The sequence below is a fragment of the Salvelinus namaycush genome, chromosome 10 (assembly GCF_016432855.1).
Source record: "Salvelinus namaycush isolate Seneca chromosome 10, SaNama_1.0, whole genome shotgun sequence".
Lineage (NCBI taxonomy): Eukaryota > Metazoa > Chordata > Actinopteri > Salmoniformes > Salmonidae > Salvelinus > Salvelinus namaycush.
Genome location: NC_052316.1, coordinates 5,565,097 through 5,588,531, shown reverse-complemented (window position 1 = coordinate 5,588,531; position 23,435 = coordinate 5,565,097). Strand labels below are relative to the sequence as shown.

At 43.1% G+C, this 23,435-nt stretch overlaps 1 protein-coding gene across 1 annotated transcript in view; it reads right to left on the bottom strand.

Annotated features, from left to right (window-relative positions):
* Nucleotides 1-23,435, bottom strand: part of LOC120054609 (arf-GAP with coiled-coil, ANK repeat and PH domain-containing protein 2-like) — a 119,396-nt gene that overhangs the window by 30,915 nt on the left and 65,046 nt on the right. The window contains exons 6-9 of the mRNA XM_039002083.1: nt 23,018-23,201; nt 16,199-16,243; nt 16,000-16,095; nt 9,781-9,855 (exon numbers count right to left, since the gene is read on the bottom strand). Of these exons, the coding sequence (XP_038858011.1) occupies nt 9,781-9,855; nt 16,000-16,095; nt 16,199-16,243; nt 23,018-23,201 (400 nt within the window). The remainder of the gene's footprint in view (nt 1-9,780; nt 9,856-15,999; nt 16,096-16,198; nt 16,244-23,017; nt 23,202-23,435) is intronic.

The window sequence follows — 23,435 nt, the reverse complement described above, 5'->3', positions numbered from 1 at the left end:
GAAATGTATTAATAATTCACACAGGCAGATATAAGGCATACTAAGCACACTCTAAAAACCGCAGTCATGAGGAAATGAAATGCACATGAGTCTAGGCGAATATTTCAACTGAGCAATTAGCTAGTATGTTATAGATTCAGCCTATCCCAGCTAGCACAACACATTTTCGTAATGTTCTGCAACGTTGCAATTAGACCGATATCAACCTTGCCTCTCACATTCCCTTTGCAGTAAGGCATAAAGACTAGACTGTCGCAATATGCTGTATCATAAACACATTAGGTGAATGAATGACTGGTATATAACACAGCCGACATGCATGGATTTCAACAGACACGCGCATACCTGTGACGAGGACTGAGTGGTCTTAACCCGGTCACGTCATGTATGTGTCAATAATATATCATGATGACTTCAGACAATCAATATGCAGAAAGAACCGAAATAGCACAGAAATACACAGAGGAAAAAAGGCTTACCTGCAGAGCAGCCTGGGGAACAGTGGAGAGAGGTGGAAGAAAAAGAGGAGAGGTTAGAACTGCTGATACATACTGGCAGAAAGAGAAAGAGAGAGGGAGGGAGCGAGACAACATAAAAATAGCATCTAGTAAAAGGGAGGGGGTTGGACAGGGAGGGCGCTGGGATGCAAGACGCACAAGGATGAGTGTAAATTTGCACGGGCCGCGAATGAGAGGGCACCTGGCTGGAAGTGCTGCTCATGCTGGAGAGCAAGCTGCTGTTCGTCATGTTCCGCTCACACACACAGACAGACATGCACACACAGACACAAAAAATGGAGCTGGAAAGAGATTTACATACAGACACAGACTGACAGACATACTAAGAGGCCAGACAGGCAAACAAACTTGGACGTAGATCCATACACAGACATTCACACACAACAAATCCCAACAAACTCAAACAACAAAAACAGGTTCCAGTGAAACTTATCCATTGTGTTCCATTTTTTTTTGGAGATATATGCATTCGAAATGTATTCAGACGCCTTGACTTTATCCACATTTTGTTACGTTACAGCCTTTTTCTAAAATCAAATTTTTAATCAAATTTACACACAATACCCCATAATGGCAAACCGAAAACTGTTTTTTAGAAATGTTTGCAAATGTATTAAAAATAAAAAACTGAAATACCTTATTTACATAAGTATCAGACCCTTTGCAATGAGACTCGAAATTAAGCTCAGGTGCATCCTTTTTCCATTGATCACCCTTGAGAATTTTCTACAACTTGGAGTCCACGGTCTCTATAAGGTCCCACAGTTGACAGTGCATGTCAGAGCAAAAACCATGCCATGAGGTGGAAGGAATCGTCCGTAGAGCACAGAGACGACAGGACTGTGTCAAGGCACAGGTACAAAAAAATTCTGCAGCATTGAAGGTCCCCGAGAACACATTCTTAAATGGAAGACGTTTAGAACCACCAAGACTCTTCCTAGAGCTGGCTGCCTGGCCAAACTGAGCAATCGGGGGAGAAGGGACTTGGTCAGACAGGTGACCAAGAACCCGATGTTCACTCTGGCAGAGTTCCTCAGTGGAGATGGGAGAACCTCCCAGAAGGACAACCATCTCTGTAGAACTCCACCAATCAAGCTTTTATGGTAGAGTGGCCAGACGGAAGCCACTCCTCAGTAAGAGGTACATGACAGCCCTCTTGGAGTTTGCTTAAAGGCACCTAAAATACGTTCTGACCATGAGAAACAAGATTCTCTGGTCTGATGAAAGCAAGATTTAACTCTTTGGCCTGAAAGCCAAGCGTCACATCTGGAGGAAACCTGGCGCCATCCCTACGGTGAAGCACAGTGGTGGCAGAATCGTGCTGTGGGGTTTTCTTCAGCGGCAGGGACTGGGAGACTAGTCAGGATTGAGGGAACGATGAACGGAGAAAAATACAGAGAGATACTTGATAAAAATCTGCTCCAGAGCCAACAGGACAACGACCCTAAGCACACAGCCAAAACAACGCATGAGTGGCTTCGGGACAAGTCTCTGAATGTCCTTGAGTGGCCCAGCCAGAGCCCGGACTTGAACCCGATCGACCATCTCTGGAGAGACTTGAAAATAGGTGTGCAGTGTCGCTCCCCATACATCCTGACAGAGCTCATTATGGGGTATTGTGTCTAGATTGATGAGAAGAAAAAACGATTTAATCAATTTTAGAAAAAGGCTGTAACGTAACAAAATGTGGAAAAAGTCAAGGGGTCTGAATACTTTCCGAAAGCACTGTATACAGTACCAATCAAAGGTTTGGACACACCTACTCACTCAAAGGTTTCTTACTTTTTTACTATTTTCTACATCGTAGAATAATAGTGAAGACATCAAAACTATGAAATAACACATATAGAATCATGTAGTAACAAAATAAGTGTTAAACAAATCAAGTAGCCACCATTTGCCTTGTTGAAAGCTTTGCACACTCTTGGCATTTTCTCAACCAGCTTCACCTGGAATGCTTTTCCAACTGTCTTGAAGGAGTTCCCACATATGCTGAGCACTTGTTGGATGTTTTTCCTTGACTCTGCGGTTCAAATCATCCCAATTTGGTTGAGTGACTACCTCATGAAGCTGGTTGCGAGAATGCCAAGATTGTGCAAAGCTGTCATCAAGGCAAAGGGTGGCTACTTTGAAGGATCCCAAAAATAATCTGGCACACACAACTATATATACAACTATATATACAGTTTATATAAAAAAGTATGTGGACAGCCCTTCAAATTAGTGGATGTGTCTATTTCAGCCACACCCGTTGCTAAGAGGTGTATAAAATCTAGTACACAGCCATGCAATCACCATAGACAAAACATTGGCAGTAGAATTGCCTTATTGAAGAGCTCAGTGACTTTCAACATGGCACCATCATAGGATGCCACCTTAACAAAAAGTCAGTTTGTAAAAAGTCTGCCCTGATACAGCTTCTCCGGTCAACTGTAAGTGATGGTATTGTGAAGTGGAAACGTCTAGGAGCAACAACTGCTCAGCCGCAAAGAGGTAGGCCACACAAACTCACAGAACGGGTCCGCCGAGTTCTGAAGCACTTGGCGAGTAAAAATCGTCTGTCCTCGGGTACAAGACTCACTACCGAGTTTCAAAATGCCTCTGGAAGCAACGTCGGCACAATAACTGTTCGTCAGGAGCTTTATGAAATGGGTTTCCATGGCCAAGCAGCCCCACACAAGCCTAAGATTACCATGCGCAATGCCAAGCGTCTGGAGTGGTGTAAAGCTCGCCGCCATTGGACTTTGGAGCAGTGGAAACAAGTTCTCTGGAGTGATAAATTATGCTTCACCATCTGGCAGTCTGACGGACGTATCTGGGCTTTGCGGATGCTAGGAAAACGCTACCTGCCCCAATGCATAGTGCCAACTGTAAAGTTTGGCGGAGGATAAATATCGGTTTGGGCTAGGCCCCTTAGTTCAAGTGAAGGGAAATATTAAATGCTACGGCATACAATGACATGCTAAACGATTCTGTGCTTCTAACTTTGTGGCAACAGTTTGGGGAAGACCCTTTCCTGTTTCAGCATGACAATGCCCTTGTGCACAAAGCGATGTCCATACAGAAATGGTTTGTCGAGATCGATGTGGAAGAACTTGACTGGCCTGCACAGAGCCTTGACCTCAACCCCATCGAACTTCTTTGGGATGAATTAGAACGCCAACTGCGAGCCAGGCCGAATCGCCCAACATCAGTGCCTGACCTCACTAATGCTCTTGTGGCTAAATGGAAGCAATGTTCCAACATTTAGTGGAAAGCCTTCCCATAAGAATGAAGGCTGTTATAGCAGTAAAGAGAGCCCAACTCCATATTAATGCCCATGAATTTGGAATGAGATGTTCGATGAGCAGGTGTCCACTGAGAGCATAGCCTGAAGGTAAGGAGGGGCAGTTCCCCTTGCTGCTCCGTAGGCAAACAACAGGGTCTTGAAGATGATGCAAGTTTCAAATGGAAGCCAGTGGAGTGTGCGGAGGAGCGAGGTGACATGGGTTGAACACCAGGCGGGCTGCGGCGTTCTGGCTAAGTTGCAGGGGTTTGGTGGCACAAGCGGGGAGCCCAGACAACAGAGAGTTGCAGTAGTTTAGATGGGAGATGACAAGTGCCTGGATTAGGACCTTCGCCAATTCCTGTGTGAGGAAAGGTTGTGCTTTACATGGATGTTGTAGAGCATGAACCCGCAGGAGCGAAGTCACTGCTTTGATATTTGCAGAGAACGACAGGTTGTTATCCAGGGTCATGCCAAGGTTCTTTGCACTCAGAGGAGGACACGGTGGATTTGTCAACCGTGCGTGATGGAGAGGTCTTGCCAGTGATGGAGAAATCATGCCAATTGCACGATCCATCAAAACTTGAGACATCTGTGGCATTGTGTTGCGTGACAAAACTGCACATTTTCAAGTGAACTTTTAATGTCCCCAGCAGTAGGTGCACCTGTGTAATGATCATGCTGTTTAATCAGCTTCTTGATATGCCACACCTGTCAGGTGGATAGATTATCTTGGCAAAGGAGAAATGCTCACTAACATGGAACTAAACAAATTTGTGCACATCATTTGAGAGAAATAAGCTTTTTGTGAATATGGAACATTTCTGGGATCTTTTACTTCGGCTCATGGGACCGACATGTTGCGTTTATATTTTTGTTCAGTGTACATTCATAAAGCATGTCACGGACCATTTTAAAACTAGGCTACTTGCGGACGGGGCTGCTAAAAATTTGTTTAGGCTTCACCTTGTTCAGGCTTGTTACCTCATTAGCTACCGTAATTTCCGGACTATAAGCCGCTACTTTTTTCCCACGCTATGAACCTCGCGGTTTATACAATGACGCGGCTAATTTATGTTTTTTTTTCTTTTTTCACAAGATTCACGCCGCCAAAAAAACTGAGCACCGTCACATAATGTGACGTAAATCGAGCGCGCTCAAACTTCCCATCATTCTGATTACGGTAGTCATTTTGTCACCCTCATCATGGCAAAGACACGGAGAAATGCATATGATGCAGCTTTCAACTTGAAGGCGATCGATCTGGCTGTTGGAAAAGGAAATAGAGCTGCTGCACGGGAGCTTGGCCTTAATGAGTCGATGATAAGACTTTGGAAACAGCAGTGTGAGGAACTGACTCAGTGCAAAAAGACAACAAAAGCTTTCAGAGAAGAAAAGCAGATGGCCCGAACTAGAAAATGAGCTTGAAGACTGGGTCAACACACAGAGAGCAGACGGCCGAGGTGTTTCAACTGTGCAGATCCGACTGAAAGCCAAAACAATCGCCACCGCAATGAAGTTTGACTTTCTTGGTAGGCTACTGTTTACTGCTATTTTTTTTATTTTTGTTACAAGCCGTGTTTCGTTAAAGCCTATTTATTTTTGTTACAAGCCGTGTTTCGTTTAAAAGCCTATTTATTTTTGTTACAAACCGTGTTTCGTTTAAAGGCTGTGTAAAGTTCATTTGTTTCAATGTACCGGTAGGCACTTGCGGCTTATAGACATGTGCGGTTTATTTATGTACAAAATACATATTTTAAAAAAATTCAGTGGGTACGGCTTATATTCAGGTGCGCTTAATAGTCCAGCAATTACGGTAGTTATAGCTGGGGCACGTTCAGCAGGACGCAACGTTTTGGTACGTTCAGATATAAATATGCTATGTAGAACAAACATCTCTCTCTGACATGTTGAATAAGGAATAACGTTGGCTCTATTCATGGAATCTTTATCTGCAACGTTAGAGAATGTTTTGCAACTGAACGTGGCCCTGGGAGCCAAAATGCAAACATTTGGTAGCAGGGGACTTCAATCGGACTCGACTACATTACTGGGCTTTTAGCTCATTAGTTCCCATTCAAAGTCATTAGCCTCCGTTTTACTTTTGGACATCAATGTGGCTTCGGCGTCTGTGGAACATTGATAATGGCGTGATCGAGTGACGGAGGTGCAACGTCTCCCTCTCCGTCGCTCTTTAATATCTATGTAGGCTTAGGAATTCATGGCCAGATGATTATATATATATATTTAATTCCCCCCCCCCCCCCCCTCATATTTATTCTGTTGGGAAGAGAATAGGATGTTAAGCAGAAAAACGATAGACTAAAAAGAGTTCCAAAATGAACACTGCCCGAGAGGAAGATCAGCTGTGTATTGTCGAGGTTGACCTTGAGCTGGTGGGCCGACATCCAAGCTGAAAAGTTTGCCAGGGTGTAAAGAGAAAAAAGGAGAGGGCCTAGAACCGAACCCTGGGGGACAGCAGTAGTGAGAGCACGTGGTGCAGACACAGATCCTCTTCACACCACCTGGTAGGAGCGACTTGCCAGGTATGATGCAATCCAGGATTGTGCAGAACCTGAGACACCCAACCCTGAGAGAATGGAGAGGAGGATCTGATGGTTCACGATGTCGAAGGGAGCAGTTAGATTTAGTCGCAGAGGAGAGAGAGTCCGCTTTGGCAGAGCGGAGAGCCTCCGTGACACAGAAGAGAGCGGTCTCAGTTGAGTGAGTCGCCTTGAAGCCTGACTGGTTAGGGTCAAGAAGATCATTCTGAGAGAGACAACGAGAGAGTTGGTCAGAGACAACAGGCTCAAGTGTTTAGGAAAGAAAAGAAAGAAGGGATACCGGTCTGTAGTTTTTGATGTCAGGGATGAGTTGAAGGAAGTGAAGAATGGGCAAAGGTCTCCAGAGATGGTGTGGAGAAGGGAGGAGGGGATGGGGTCAAGTAGGCAGGTTGTCGAGCGGCCAGACATCACTAGTCACAGGATATCATCTAGAAAGAGAGAGGGGAGAAAGAGGTCAAGGCGTAGGGAAGTTCTGTGTGAGTGGGATCAGTGGGCTCAGTAGCCCGAGAGAATGAGGAACGGATATTGTTAACCTTTTTTCCAAAGTGGTTGACAAAGTCGTCCACAGAGCGGGAGGAGGGAGAAGGTGGAGGAGAAAGTTGAAAAAAGCTTGAAATTTAGAGTGATAGAAAGTGGCATTAGAAGCAGATAGAGAGGAAGAGAAGGTACAGAAGGGGGAGTGGAAGGATGATAGGTCCTTCAGAAGTTTAGTTATCTTCCATTTCCGCCCAGCCCTGTTCTGTAAGCACACAGTGAGTCACTCAGCCACTGGAGCAAGAGGGGAAGGTCGAGCCGGCTGGGAGGAAAGGGGACAGTGGGGGTCGAAGGATGCGGAAAGGGAGAAGAGTACTGTCGAAGAGGCAGAGTCAGGAGACAGGAGGGAGAAGGATTAAGCCAAAGGAAAAGAGGATAGGATAGGAGACAGTAGTGGGAGAGAGAGAGCAAAGATTGCGGCGGCGCATGACCATCTAGGTAGGAGCAAAGTGGGAAGGGTTGGAGGAGTAGTGTTCCGAGACATGGAGGGGGGTTGCAGAGAGATTAGAAGGGAAACAGCCTCTTGTGAAGATGAGGTTAAGCGTATTGCCTGCCTTGTGAGTGGAAGGGGATTGGGAAAGGGGTCAAAAGAGTAAAGGGCAGGGTTCATACACATTTTGACAGATGGAATTTCATGACTTTTCCATGATTTCTCCATCACTTTTACCCCCCCCCCCTCCCCAAAGTAGAACACCTGTTAGGCAACAGTATAAAACACGTGGTCTACCCTCAGTCTGGAGAGGTACTGGGTGTGCAGGCTTTTGATCAAGCTCTGCTCAAACACAGGGCCAGTTTATCAAGGTCCGGTTGAGCAGCTAATTTCTAAAATTAGGTTTGTTAGAGGGGCACTGGAATAAAGGCCTGCACACCCATTAGCTCTCCTGGAGGATGGTTAACCACCCTTGATGTACAACAATGCAACATTACAACCAAATACGTTTTATGCTTTTTGAAATAATTCACTCATTTAATATATCAAAGATCAAATGGCTATTCAGCTGAAGCAAGCCCACACTCGCAAGTGTCGGTGGAAAGTTTTTGGGTCATGACGAAAACATTTAACTACAAGATATGTTTTGAATTGGCTACCTATTTATTAGTCTGTTCTCTATCATATTGTCCGACTGCCTCTCTCTCCTTGAGCAACGGCCCACTCGTCTCGGCCCACACATGCATGCAGGTGATACTCGCTAACACAGACGCGCTAAAGTGTCATTCCGATTCTGGCTGATATTTTTATTTGATTCATAAAATATTTTAAAACAGTACCTAGATAAATTACATGAACTGAAATTATTTAATTTCCATTGACTTTTCCAAAACTTTTCTGATTTTATAATTTTACAAGACTTTTCCAGGCCTGGAAAACACAATTTCAAAATTCCATGACTTTTCCAGGATTTTCATGAAACCCTGAAAGGAGTGGAAAGAAAGAGTTGGAAAGAAATTAATTGCAGTCAGGCGTCGGGAGTTTAAAGTCGCCCAGTACGATGACTGGTGAGCCATCGTCGGGAAATTAGCTTATCAAGAACTCTCCAAGGACACCTGGTGGCGATAGACGAAAACAATGTTAAGCTTGAGTGGACAAGTAACAGTGACCAGATGGAATTCAAATGAGGAGATACTGGTGAGAGAGAGGGAAAAGAGAAAATCTCCAATTAGGAGAAGTTAGTAGCCCAGTGCCACCACGACCAGACGCTCTCGGATTATGAGAGAACACAGTCAGATGACGAGAGAGCAGCTGGAGTAGCAGTATTTTTTGGGGTAATCCATGTCTCCATCAGGGCCAAAAAGTGTAGGGACTTAAGGGCAGCCTTATTGACCACAAATCGGCAGGTCTAAAAGCTGCCGGAGACTAGGAATTCCACATGGGTTGCAGCCACGGGCTGGGGAGCATCTATTAAATCTACAGGGAGAGTAGCGAACAGGGATAGATGGTGAAACGTATCCCTGTCGTTTGGTAAGTGAGCCCCGAAGCGTCCGACCCACTTGAATAAAGCATGGTGTGTGTCGGTGACTTATTAGGGTGCCATTTAGGACATAGCCTGTGAGATCCCATTATCAACGCCTGCCCAATGACTCCTCTACTCTTCTAGTGTTCCACAACACATTAGTAAGTTGCAGTTCTGTGTTTCATAGCGCTAAATAAACCATTAATAGTCATCATTAATGAAATAATGAATTCACCATTCATACTGTTTGCATAGAAATAGAATGATAAATATAATGATAGTGTGTGTATTAGAGTGAGTAGATAGGTACAGAAGTGAAGGGGGTGACAAAATACAATGACAAAATACCTCATAGATAGTCGTTAATAATTACTTTTTTTCATTACAATACATGCTGTACTCATAGAAGTAGAATGACAGATCCTCCATTTCTATGACTGCATGCATTAGAGTGAAGAAGGGCAGAAGTGGATGAGTAACTGGGGGTATATTGGTGAGGCTTTCTGAAAATCCCAGTTTCAGGGCTGATCCTTTCATAGAATGGGTTAGAGTGCAATAAGAAAGGCTTTATGGCTGAGGGAAAAGGACCCGGCTCAGTCAAATCATTGCTTTAAACCAGAGCTCCCCAAGGCTAGAGACAAGGAGGGTGTGTGTGTGCGCGCTCAAGCTTAGCTAGAGCAGGGTTTCCCAAACTCTATCCTGCCAGTGCCAAAGGACATCCAGCCAACTTGGGAAGCATTGGAGTCAACATGGGCCAGCATCCCTTGTGGAATGCTTGACACCTTTTTGAGTCCTTGCCCCGATAAATTGAGGCTGTTCTGAGGGCAAAAGTGGGGGTGCAACTCAAGATTTGGAAGGTATTCTTAATGTTTTGTACACTCAGTGTATAGCGCAAGTGTGCCAAAAAAGGTGAGTCATGTTTCTGTGTGTGTGTATGTGTGTGTTACCTTCTGTTGAATGGTGGAGTGTTTCTGCTCCATGTCCCTCTTCTCTTTGGCTGCATCAACCACCAGCTGGTCCAGCTGAAACACACAGAGCACAGGTTAGGATTGTTTGAAACCATCAAGTGTGTGTGTGCCATATTTTTAAGCAGGTTGCAATAGTCTAAAGAATATGACCGTTCCTTATTGGACAAGTTCAGGTAGTCCCTCCCTATTTCAGTCAGATATCTGAACGTTTTGTGCCTAATGAACATGATCCCGGTCTGTTCCCCACAATCCCCAGTAGGCCCCATATCCTCTCTAGCTACAGTAAAGGGTTCAAGGCTAGTTTGTAAGGGTTTTTGTGTCTGTAGTTGCTAATTAACTTTCAGTTTCCCCTAGAAATAGAGTTCATATGCAAAATACTTGGTTATCTGAAGTGGCTTCCTCTACTCATCTGCTGTCCTTAATTTAGCACTGTTCTGAAAACACTGCATGAAAGCAATATTGCAGTCTGTAGTCTGTATGCTCTCTTTCAAACTTGGACCATAAAGGTGTCCCTTGGATAAAGAACTGCTCCACTACGAGATGAGCTCTCCTCCTTCAGATTGAGGAACTTGAAGACTGTTTGACTAGGTCGTTGGATGACCCCAGAGTTTGTTTCCTACATCAGTGTAATTCTAGTCTCCGCGTCGGGAGGGTTCTCGGCCACAAACAGCCTAAATCAGCATCTATGATAACTCATCTCAAGCAAACACTATCTGGTAACAAAGATCATTTGGCGAGAAAGGAACCAGGACGCAGCGAATGTGTGTCTAACGGAACTCCTGTATCATCACAACCTACAGAAACGATCTAACCTAAGGGAACTATGGGACATTACACTTTATTTTACAGTTCTGTTTTAGTCTTGGTATGAACTAAGGAACAACCTATTACTTACAGTAGGTTTAGAGTTTCAATGAACCCCAAATAATCAAAAAGTAGGTACAAATCGACTAATAACCATTTTTCATGCAATGTCTAAGTATATACCAGGGCTGTAAATTAAAGCATAAACAACCTCACTGATATAACTTATTAAACAACATGTTTATAAATGAATGAATACACTGAGGAGGATTAGCTAACACTCCACAGAATCTATACTCCAATAAACCCAGTACTAAGTAACGTTATGAAAAAGACATACATTAATGTCATCAGAGGCAATCTGGGGGGCTTTATTGAAACAAAGAGCACAATTACAGCACAGATTCGCCACAAGTGCAGCATAGCATAGGCCTAATTTCATAATTCATACAAGACAAGCCGACACTATGGAATAAATTATTCTAAGGAGCCTAAATCAGGATCCAACTCCACTCACACTAAACCTGGGCGACAGGAAGCCTAGCGGTTAAGAGTGTTGGGCCAGTAAACGAAAGGTCACTGGTTCGAATCTGCTGTTCCGCCCTTGAGCAAGGCAGTTAACCCCCAACAACAACCGCTCCCTGGGCACCGATGATGTGCACATCGATTAAGACAGCCCCCCGTACCTCTCTGATTCAGAGGGTTGGGTTAAATGCGGAACACACATTTCGGTTGAATGCATTCAGTTGTGCAACTGACTAGGTATCCCCCTTTCCCTTTACCGACTACTAAAGCCCATTACTAGATGCCTCTGGAGCTGAGATAGATATTTGGGGACATAGTGTTTTGTTTTAGCAAAAAGTGGGCAGGTTTGCGGAATGACAGCTGGATTGGATTGGAAATATTTTCCCCCTTCTCCATAAAAACCAGACTACAGCTTCTAGTGGATTTTAACAGTACATGTGACTATATCCATAAACACAGAATTACAGTCCCTTCTGGTCATTCTATTTCTATGTGTAGGCTATATCACTGTAACTGGTCCATTCAGAAGTAGGCCTTGTGATTCTGACTCACCCACTGCACGACCACCGACTGACTTGGTCTTACAATTCAAACCACTCACTAGGGTGGTGGTTGTGCATCTTTGTTCCCTTTCACTCTGTCATCATGTAGAAAATCAGTCACTAGTTACACAGTGTGCATATTGGTTCTGACATTTGACTGATGAATAGTCATGGTAAATTCATTCATTCATTTCTGTGGGGAAAAAAATACATTTCGTTATTCAACCTAGGCTAAAAGCATCTTGGAAAGACAATCGCTTCAATCTTTCAGTTCCTGATATGAAAAGTTCAGTTACTGAAATCCCTAAATTGTTTAGGAAACACATTCCATACCCTTGCTCTCTTTACATGAAACATGTAAGTATTGCATGCATGTGACCAATAGGGCCTGACCTATAGGTGGACTGGCAGGTAGCCTAGTGGTTAGTGTTGGACTAGTAACCGAAAGGTTGCAAGATCGAATCCCCGAGCTGACAAGGTAAAAATCTGTCATTCTGCCCCTGAATAAGGCAGTTAGTTAACCCACTGTTCCTAGGCCAACATTTAAAATAAGAATTTGTTCTTAACTGACTTGCCTAGTTAAATAAAGATAAAAAATATAAAATAAATTGCCTAACATAATCACATCAATAAATCGGTTAAAACAAACTCTGAACACAGTAATGTCGACAGCAACATTTATGCGGAGGATGTGAAAAATAAACTTGAAATGGGGGAATGTTTACTGGTTGCTCAGGAGGGAAAAGGGAAGTCATATCTGTGGAAGACATTTGATATAAGTGTGGAAACTACTGGAGATCAAGAAAAAGGAAGGTATAGGAGCAAGTGTGGCATGAGTATTATGTGTGCCAAACAGTTCCTGTTAGATTACAATATAATAATTTTTCTGACCATTTGGAACAATGTAAACACTAAATAAGTGTACCAGAGAGTCTGTTCTAACGAGAAAATAAATAAATATATAAAGCATTTATTTACATTTTAGTAATTTAACAGACGCGCTTATCCAGAGCGAGTTACAATAGTGAGTGCATACATTCTCGTACTGGTCCAACGTGGGAATCGAACCCACAACCCTGGCGTTGCAAGCTCCATGCTACCAACTACCAACTTACCTCAGACTAAAAATAGTTACATGCATTCGTGAATAGATGTTTATTTATTGTTTAGACTAATTATTCAAAGCTCCCTTTGTTATTTCATTTTAAAACTAAAACGCTTGATTGCATTTCAAAGCATGAACATCTCGTATGTTGTGTGATGGCATGAACAAATTATTGACTGATTGATAGATACAGTAGCCTATATATTGAAATATAGGCCTAAGTAAGTTACGGTACAAAGATGCGCTCTTAGGCCTACAGCTCGATGGTGGTTATACAAGGCTACTATACAAAGGCTACTAATGATAACGACATAACTTATTATTATAATGATGATCATAATAATAATTATAATAATTACAATAAGAAGGAGATCAAGAAAAAGAAGGGTACAGGAGCGAGACCTGTGTGTATATTACGTGTGACAAACAGGTGCTTTTAGATTACAATACTCTTTTTCTGCTTGTTTGAAACAGTGTAGGGCTGGGCGATAAATCAATATCAATAATTACCGAGGTAATTACTTCCCTCTATAACGATATAAAAACGTTTAGATTCATTTTCGATAATGTCGATATAGAATAATTAGGTACAGCAGTCCATTTCAGCTCTGACGCAGCAGGAACGTGCGGAGAAGTGACAATATGCACGTGGAGAGGTATACGCCCACTAAAAACCACTTAGCACCTCGAGTGATGGAGTAGCCACAATTAACCAATGAAAAATGAGTAATGTCGGCGATAACAGTGGCAGTGATAGCCATGGAAAAGGAGCAGCTTCCAACGAAGAAATGATTGATAAAAAGGGTTAAACTGTTTCAGTCATTTGGAATTGTGCTGTAGACAGGTGGCTACGAAGTCTGATAATACGACAAACCTTTTTCAACATCTGAAGCAAAATCACTCTTTTCACATGCAGGAAGTTTGAGTTGGCGCCACGGCATTGATAAACGCCCCTCAAGCACCAGCCAATCTAGAGATGTTTGCCCGAAGCAGTCAACACTGACAGCGTTTATGCCCTACAAGCAAACATTGAAAAGACAAAGACATCACAAATGCTATTATGCATTGCTAAGGACCAATTAGCACAGTCGAAAAGGAAGGTTTCAAGAGGCTTATCAATTTAATTGACCCCAGGTACGTGCTCCCTGGCCACAAACATGGAACAATTTTCCTTCAAGTATAATTTTATGTGTTGCTCACATAATAATATTTTTTAACCTTAATTTAACTAAGCAAGTCAGTTTAGAACAACTTCTTATTTACAATGACGGCCTATCGGGGAACAGTGGATTACAGCAGATCGGTCACGTTTTCCCCTGTTTAAACTAGGGCTGGGTGGTATACCGTATTTTACGATATACCGGTATTGATGCACAGACCGGTTTTGGTTTTTACTTAACCTTCTATAACAGTATTTTAATGTTTAGTTTGTTAAATGTGATTCGCCGTGTGTAAAGTACATTTTTATAGTTAACTTCGCTACTTGAGTCATCTCTCTGCGCTCTCTCTATGCCGCTTTCCACACAGACTTAGTCTCGCACCGTCACTCAAGGAGTGCATTTGTTGTTCCTCGACCACGCGACATTTGCGTTCAGTCTGCATGGTCAATGCAGCACATGCAACAATGTTGATGACAACGATGCTACTAGCGTTCTATCATTACACTATTCGTTTGTGTTCCTTACATCTGCAAACAGCTAATTTGTCTTTTATTAGCAAGTTGGGACTAAATTTTGTTAGCCGCTAAAGCTAATCTCTAGTTAGCTGGCTAGCTAGCTAACTAGCTAATAAATGTACTGAGTCAGAGCAAACGTAATTAGCTATAGGAAACACTTTGGATCCTACCCTGTCACAATAACTCCTCCCTGGCATTTTCATTTGGTGTCATGTCAAAAAACACTTTATTTAAAGTGGCCACTATTATATTATAACTATATAATTAGAATAATCATTATATTTCCATGATTCCAACAGTTCACCCAAGTGTTTTGCTCTAAATCGCAAGTCAAATAGCAATTGCAACATTTGGTTAAAAATAAAGCCTAAATTGTTTGCCCATATCACGCAGCCCTACGTGGCAGTGTGGAAATGATCTCAAATGAGTGCAGGAAGTGCAGAAATGTATGAAAATGCAGGATTTTTTGGGGGGTTGAAGTTGAATTGAAAGTATAAAACAATCAGAATGGAAAAAGACCCATTGAAATCACTTAGGATGTTTGTGTTGCCACCCTAGGGTCACGCACTACTCACAAAACATAAAATGTTGTCAAACCGTCAATTTAAAAATTATACGTGATATGATACTTTGGCCATATCGCCCAACCCTAGTTTAAACTCCCCCTGGTCCAGAGGAAGCTGCTGATATATCTGACCAGTGATGGGGGGGGTCGATAGTTACATATTCTTTTTGGATGATATTACATCAATATTTCACTCAATATTTCACCCCACCGAGTGCCAATTACTAACATTTGCTACTGTAGGTAGCGTTAGCTAGTGCTAGTTGTCTGTACCTGAGCCAAAACTCCAGTATGTTTTATCCTATAGCATGTTCTCCATCTTCTTTTTAAATAGTGAGCCAACAACTCTTCAGTACTTTTATTTGCCTGACTGATCAAAACTTGTTTTCTCATGCTCTCTCTTCTCTCTGCAGCAGATAGTGAGTAATATCGAATTGCAATACATACAGTATCGGCACCGAAGGATCATGATAGTATCGCATCAGGTCGGCCCCTCCAGTGACCATGACACACACAATGAAAGTGCATCATCACTGGCCACAGGCCTAGTGCCACTGAACTAAACTAGGGCACATTTTTGTACATGTGTGCACCCAGCAAAAATAATGGACAACAAGTTTGGTTTGTGGGCCGAAGCAATTACTTTTCACCCTAGTTCAACTCCTTGGCAGGGAGGAAAAGCGTTGACTGGGATGGCTTTACCTTTCTGTATAGAGAGTAAGAGCTTGATGATAAGCTGCCAAGTTGAATCAGGTGTGTTAGCGCTGAGGGGACAGTGGTTTTCAAACCTCTCCTCGGGGACCCCCCCAGAGCTAGCACACCTGATTCAACTTGGCAACTTATCATCATCAAGCCCTTGACTAGGTGAATTGTAAAACATCTGGAGATCCCCGAGGAGAGGTTTAAGAACCACTATGCGTTTGGATGGGCCAGGTGGAGATAAGGTTACAGTTTAATGGGAGTAAATGGGGTAAAGGCCTACCTGTCCCCCCAGCTGCTTCATGAGAGGTTGTAGTTCACTGAAGAGGTCGTAACCCTGGTGGAAGAAGGTCAGGTGGGCGTACATGAAGGACAGCATCTACGGACAGGAACGTACCAATCAGAGTCGTCGTAGACGAGGCAAAAGACATGGGAACAACAGTTAAGTTCATATGGTTATTTTCATAGAAAACGATACTTACCGATTTGAGGATTTCCGATCTTCTCTTAGACTGGAGTACATTGATCTGTGTGGGTAGAAAGAAAAGCTCACAGTTAGATTGGGTCACCACTGTGCGTGAGCGTGTGTGTATATGAGAAAAAGAGAGCACTGTACTAGTGAAATGATCGAATTAAATACTCATCCTAGTTCACACCAATGAACTTCAAATGCATTTAAAGTTCATTGGTTCCCATTAAATGGGCATCATGAATAGTGTATAATTAACCAGAGCTGCATCACTGTAGATGTGGTAGGAACTGGATAGGTAGAAGCAGGCCCTAGGAATGGGATAGGTTTATTGCATCTACTCTCCTCGCTTCTACTATTGCGTTTACTTTCTTTCATACATCTGCAAAAGCTGAAGGGGTTTGAGAACAGTGGAAGGTTATTTTCAGACTGGGCAGTTGAGAGGACATTGAGCAACTTAAAGAACTGTGTCCGTGTCAATTGGTAAACATCTAAATGTTCCATTATAGCTGCTAAGGAAGGTGTTGTTGACATGCTGCTGACTCTCGTGTGGAAAAGAACAACATGCTGTTATTGTAAAACGTGCGTGCTAGTAGGGTTGCAAAGGGTCGGACACTTTCCAGTAAATTGTCCGAAAATTTTCCATGGGGAGTTAAGCCCTGGAATTTGGGGAATTTTGCTTAAATTCATCGACAAATCTAGCTTATAAAAGTGAACGTTTTTTGTGGGATACACATAAGGCAATTCTAGGTCTTGTGGCATATTATGGTTAAACTATCCCCAATTCAATGGAATTGCAACCCCATGCATGCATTCTTCCATCACATGTACAGCTGATTCTCAAGATCTTGCACACTAATGAGATGTTATTGAGCCCACACTACTACTGTCTGAGCCAAGGACTACATGCTTTATGGTAAGTTTTGATTACAATATGGGGTAGGGTGAATATACACTGCTCAAAAAAATAAAGGGAACACTAAAATAACACAACCTAGATCTGAATGAATGAAATATTCTTATTAAATACTTTTTTCTTTACATAGTTGAATGTGCTGACAACAAAATCACACAAAAATCATCAATGGAAATCAAATGTATCAACCCATGGAGGTCTGGATTTGGAGTCACACTCAGTCATGGTCTCAACTTAATGTTGAGAGTTAGAATAGTAGAATACACAAGGTGCAATTTCTGAAAAGTGGTTGTGCATCAGCAGTTTTGTTATGTCAGTCACTAATAGTCATTCAATTAGCCCATGTCAGCTAAAATGTTTTAGATTGGTAAGTTGGTATAGCCAGCTATTTAAACTTGTATTAATCATGGTCAAATGACTGACCGGTGGGCTCCCCTTGATTTTCTTTAGTTTCTCTCACTCCGATATCAAATTCAAAACTGCAAACATCTCGACACCCTATGGCAAAATGAGTAGAATTGCCGGAAATTAACAAAAACTAGATTTTTTTTTCTCTCTCTGCTGTTAAGGGGGGCCACTAAAATGTTTTGCTCACAAGATCCCACTGGCCCCCCCAACAAAATGTTACTAAGGGCCCCTAAAAGGCTAGGGCAGGCTGACTGCATGTGTGGGTATGGATGTGGGTACGCAGACCCGGGAGCCACTGCGGCCCCTCATGATGAGTTCAGAGTTTTTGTGACCCCCACCTCCATCAAAGTTGCCCATCCCTGATTTAGTTGATTCCTTATTAAGGTCAATAAACGCTTGAATATTGTTGAATTCTGCCTTACTGCCTGTATTCCGTGAGGTCCCTAATTATCTTATTTGTATTAGAATGAGGGGGGGGGGGGGGGGGGGTACTGCTAAGCTATATGCAATTGTTTTAAGAAGGTCATACCAAGGGTAATTTTGCTATTAGAGTTTGAATTTTAAGACCCCTTGAAATATAAAAAAAACAAATGTATATACACTGCTCAAAAAAATAAAGGGAACACTAAAATAACACATCCTAGATCTGAATGAATGAAATATTCTTATTAAATACTTTTTTCTTTACATAGTTGAATGTGCTGACAACAAAATCACACAAAAATGATTAATGGAAATCAAATTTATCAACCCATGGAGGTCTGGATTTGGAGTCACACTCAAAATTAAAGTGGAAAACCACACTACAGGCTGATCCAACTTTGATGTAATGTCCTTAAAACAAGTCAAAATGAGGCTCAGTAGTGTGTGTGGCCTCCACGTGCCTGTATGACCTCCCTACAACGCCTGGGCATGCTCCTGATGAGGTGGCGGATGGTCTCCTGAGGGATCTCCTCCCAGACCTGGACTAAAGCATCCGCCAACTCCTGGACAGTCTGTGGCGCAACGTGGCGTTGGTGGATGGAGCGAGACATGATGTCCCAGATGTGCTCAATTGGATTCAGGTCTGGGGAACGGGCGGGCCAGTCCATAGCATCAATGCCTTCCTCTTGCAGGAACTGCTGACACACTCCAGCCACATGAGGTCTAGCATTGTCTTGCATTAGGAGGAACCCAGGGCCAACCGCACCAGCATATGGTCTCACAAGGGGTCTGAGGATCTCATCTCGGTACCTAATGGCAGTCAGGCTACCTCTGGCAAGCACATGGAGGGCTGTGTGGCCCCCCAAAGAAATGCCACCCCACACCATGACTGACCCACCGCCAAACCGGTCATGCTGGAGGATGTTGCAGGCAGCAGAACGTTCTCCACGGCGTCTCCAGACTCTGTCACGTCTGTCACATGTGCTCAGTGTGAACCTGCTTTCATCTGTGAAGAGCACGAGGCGCCAGTGGCGATTTTGCGAATCTTGGTGTTCTCTGGCAAATGCCAAACGTCCTGCACGGTGTTGGGCTGTAAGCACAACCCCCACCTGTGGACATCGGGCCCTCATACCAACCTCAAGGAGTCTGTTTCTGACCGTTTGAGCAGACACATGCACATTTGTGGCCTGCTGGAGGTCATTTTGCAGGGCTCTGGCAGTGCTCCTCCTTGCACAAAGGCGGAGGTAGCGGTCCTGCTGCTGGGTTGTTGCCCTCCTACGGCCTCCTCCACGTCTCATGATGTACTGGCCTGTCTCCTGGTAGCGCCTCCATGCTCTGGACACTACGCTGACAGACACAGCAAACCTTCTTGCCACAGCTCGCATTGATGTGCTATCCTGGATGAGCTGTACTACCTGAGCCACTTGTGTGGGTTGTAGACTCCGTCTCATGCTACCACTAGAGTGAAAGCACCGCCAGCATTCAAAGGTGACCAAAACATCAGCCAGGAAGCATAGGAACTGAGAAGTGGTCTGTGGTCACCACCTGCAGAACCACTCCTTTATTGGGGGTGTCTTGCTAATTGCCTATAATTTCAACCTGTTGTCTATTCCATTTGCACAACAGCATGTGAAATTTATTGTCAATCAGTGTTGCTTCCTAAGTGGACAGTTTGATTTCACAGAAGTGTGATTGACTTGGAGTTACATTGTGTTGTTTAAGTGTTCCCTTTATTTTTTTGAGCAGTGTATTTTATATGCGATACATGAGTTTTTGTTAACTAGTAAACAGTAGCCTACAGCAAAATCTGTTTAAATAATTTTTAACTTGTTAACAATTTCTGCTAGTTAGTTTTTACTACCATGTGGGGTTTAGCTTGCTTGAGCCTGCTAACTGAAGAGTGTTAATTCACCTGTTTCCATACATGTTTCGTTTTTATTTTTTATTATTACAAAGGAGTTGTTTAATCTAACTGCTTAACTATTTATCTGTGCATGGAATTGTATTTGGGGTTTTTTAACAATTTTTTTCCGAATCATTACAGGAAAATGCCAGGGGCACTATCTGATGTGTGGAGACATTTCACTGCAGCTAATGAAGGAAAAGCTGTGTACATTTGCAAATACTGTGCCAAAAAATATGTGAAGAATGCAACAAAGATGCAGAATCATCTGGCCAAGTGCATAAAGTTCCCTCAGCGCTCACAACAAGCAACCTCTGACAAAAGGCCCTCTACTTCAATTCGAGGTGAAAATGATGAATCAGACACCTTAACGATAGCAACAGCTCATGGTCCTCTTGGAATCAGAAGATTTTTTGACTCAATGGAGGGATGTAGTCAGAGAAATGCTGACCTCTGATGCTCACAGGCAATGTGTATTGGAAGAGATTTCTGAATATTCTTCACCCAGCATACACTTCTCCAACCAGACATGCTTGATCTACTCATTTGCTGGATACAGAGTTCAACAGAGTTCAAATGAAGGTCAAGCAAATCATAGAGAAAGCAGACTGTATTGCAATCATCTCTGATGGGTGGTCAAATATTCGTGGGCAAGGAATAATTAGCAACATAATCTCCACCCCTCAACCAGTATTCTACAAGAGCACAGACACACGGGACAACAGATACACCGGTCTCTACATTGCAGATGAGCTGAAGGCAGTCATCAATGACCTTGGACCACAGAAGGTATTTTCACTAGTGACAAACAATGCTGCGAACATGAAGGCTGCTTGGTCTAAAGTGGAGGAGTCCTACCCTCACATCACACCCATTGGCTGTGCTGCTCATGCATTGAATCTACTCCTCAAGAACATCATGGCACTGAAAACAATGGATACACTCTACAAGAGAGCCAAGGAAATGGTTAGGTATGTGAAGGGTCATCAAGTTATAGCAGCAATCTACCTCACCAAGCAAAGTGAGAAGAATAAGAGCACCACATTGAAGCTGCCCAGCAACACCCGTTGGGGTAATGTTGTCATCATGTTTGACAGTCTCCTGGAGGGAAAGGAGTCTCTCCAAGAAATGGCCATATCACAGTCTGCCGATATGGACAGCCCCATCAAGAGGATCCTCCTGGATGATGTATTTTGGGAGTGAGTGGTAAGCAGCCTGAAACTCCTGAAACCTATAGCAGTAGCCATTGGACGGATTGAGGAAGACAATGCCATCCTGTCTGATGTTCAGACTCTGCTTGCAGATGTAAGAGAAGAAATCCGTACTGCCCTGCCCACTTCACTGTTGCTCCAAGCAGAGGAAAATGCAGTTCTGAAATACATCAAAAAGCATGAAGACTTCTGCCTGAAGCCCATACACGCTGCAGCGTACATGTTGGACCCCAAGTATGCTGGCGAAAGCACCCTGTCTGGTGCAGAGATCAACAAGGCCTATGGTGTCATCACTACTGTGTCTCGCCACCTTGGCCTGGATGAAGGTAAGGTTCTTGGCAGTCTGGCGAAGTACACTTCCAAGCAAAGGCTTTGGGATTGAGATGCAATATGGCAGTCGTGCCAACATATCTCATCAGCCACCTGGTGGAAGGGACTTTGTGGATCTGAGGCTCTTTCCCCCGTTGCCTCCATCATCCTTCAAATCCCACCAACATCAGCCGCCTCAGAACGCAACTGGTCCTTGTTTGGGAACACACACACCAAAGCACGCAACAGGCTGACCAATATAAGGGTTGAAAAATTGGTGGCCAACCGGGCAAATTTGAGGCTTTTTGAGCCTGACAACTAGCCATCCTCAACAAGGTTGGAAAGTGACAGTGCAGATGAGGCCTCAGAGTCTGATGTTCAAGAGGTAGACACTGAGGAGGTCCAGGGAGAAGACATGGAAGCCTGAGAGGAAGACAACCAAAGCTTTAGTTTTTAGACTATAATTTTATAGATGTATGTTGAAAATGTTTTTTTGTGAGATGCAATGGATCATTGGGGATCATTCAATATTCCCTTTCTTTTGTTGTTCAGTGAAATCATCCCATGTGACGAGTCATCTCATTTAATTAAAGTTAAATTCGCAACATTTTTTTTTCTTCTTCTGTTGGAAGTATTTAATAATTTGCAATTATGTCTACTTATGATAGGGTAAAATGTGTATGTTTCTGTCTCCATATGATATGGTAAATATATCCAATGCAAAAATATCTACATTTAAACGGTATGAATATTAATTTGCATATATTTCTGTTAATTCCCATATATTCCCGTTAATTCCCATATATTCCTGTTAATTCCCACGGAAAGTTTCCACCTCTGAATATTCCCCAAAATGTGCAACCCTATGTGCTAGTAAATGCAGTCCACTTCCCCATTCACAGCAACACTATGAAACCCAAGCTATAGCTAATGCTAAGCTGCCTGGCCCCCTTATCAGACAACATGGCCCATTCATCAACATTACAGCAGCCCAGGAGAAGACCAGACAATGAAGGTACGGCTGTATACATGACTGTACTCTCCATTGTGAAAGGTCAGCTTAGCCATCGGGGGAACATAGCACAAACTGTAGAGCCATATGGGTTTGACAAGCCAGGAACTTCAGAATAGTATGAAAGAAAGGCCTATAACACTTTGGTATCGATCGGAAGAAAAATAGACTGAGGCTCTGTGAAAATTACTCTGTTGGTGTTGGACCTGTAGACGGAATATACCCAAGTGTTAAAGCCTCCAAACAGGGTCTGTATGGCATTGTATGGACAGAATTGATAGCTGGCCTTTATTTTCAGGCTACAGCCTTTCATCAAAGATGCTTAAAGAAGTTTAACATTGGAATGGGGGGTAAACTCACCCTTGTGCCAGACCACTCAACATACGTAAAATGCTACTGAACAATAGGGGTCACCAACCCTAGTCCTGGAGAGTACGGTCTAGTGTTCCAGACTAACACTGTCACACCTGATTAAATCAATCAACTGCTCAGCAAAATCTTGATTAGCTGAACCAAGTTTTAGAGCAGGGCTGAAACAAAAACATGCACCCCGATGTTGCTAAGAAATTGATCTGAGGTCAGTTTAAGGATGTTTACTCTCTAAAGGTCAAGTTAAGGATTTCTAAAGTAAGCTGATCCTGGATCTGTACCTGAAGGACATAGTCGAGGACGATGTGGCGGAAGCACTTGCGTGTGGCCGTCAGGATGTTGGTGGCCTCCTCCACCTCGTGCTGCTTGTTGCGCGGCACCTGGGCATTCTTAGTCAGCGCCGCCTCCTTCTCCTCGCTCACCTTGTCAAACTGCTTCTTGGACTCTTTGAACTTACGTAGGTCCCTAAGGGCGGGAGGTGAAACATAAGTAAGAAATAGGTATGATAATGAGGAAGTCACACCTCCGCTAAATCTTTGTCAATCTAATACAAATGTACTTTATCTCATTTGGAAACTTCAAATCCAGGTGTATAGACCTTTCTCTCGTTGGCATTCAATTGTTTCTTTGTAGTCATGTTTTGGTTGTACAAGTTGTATAGAGAAGGTTTTCTGGTTTTTACACGGTTTGAAAAACAAC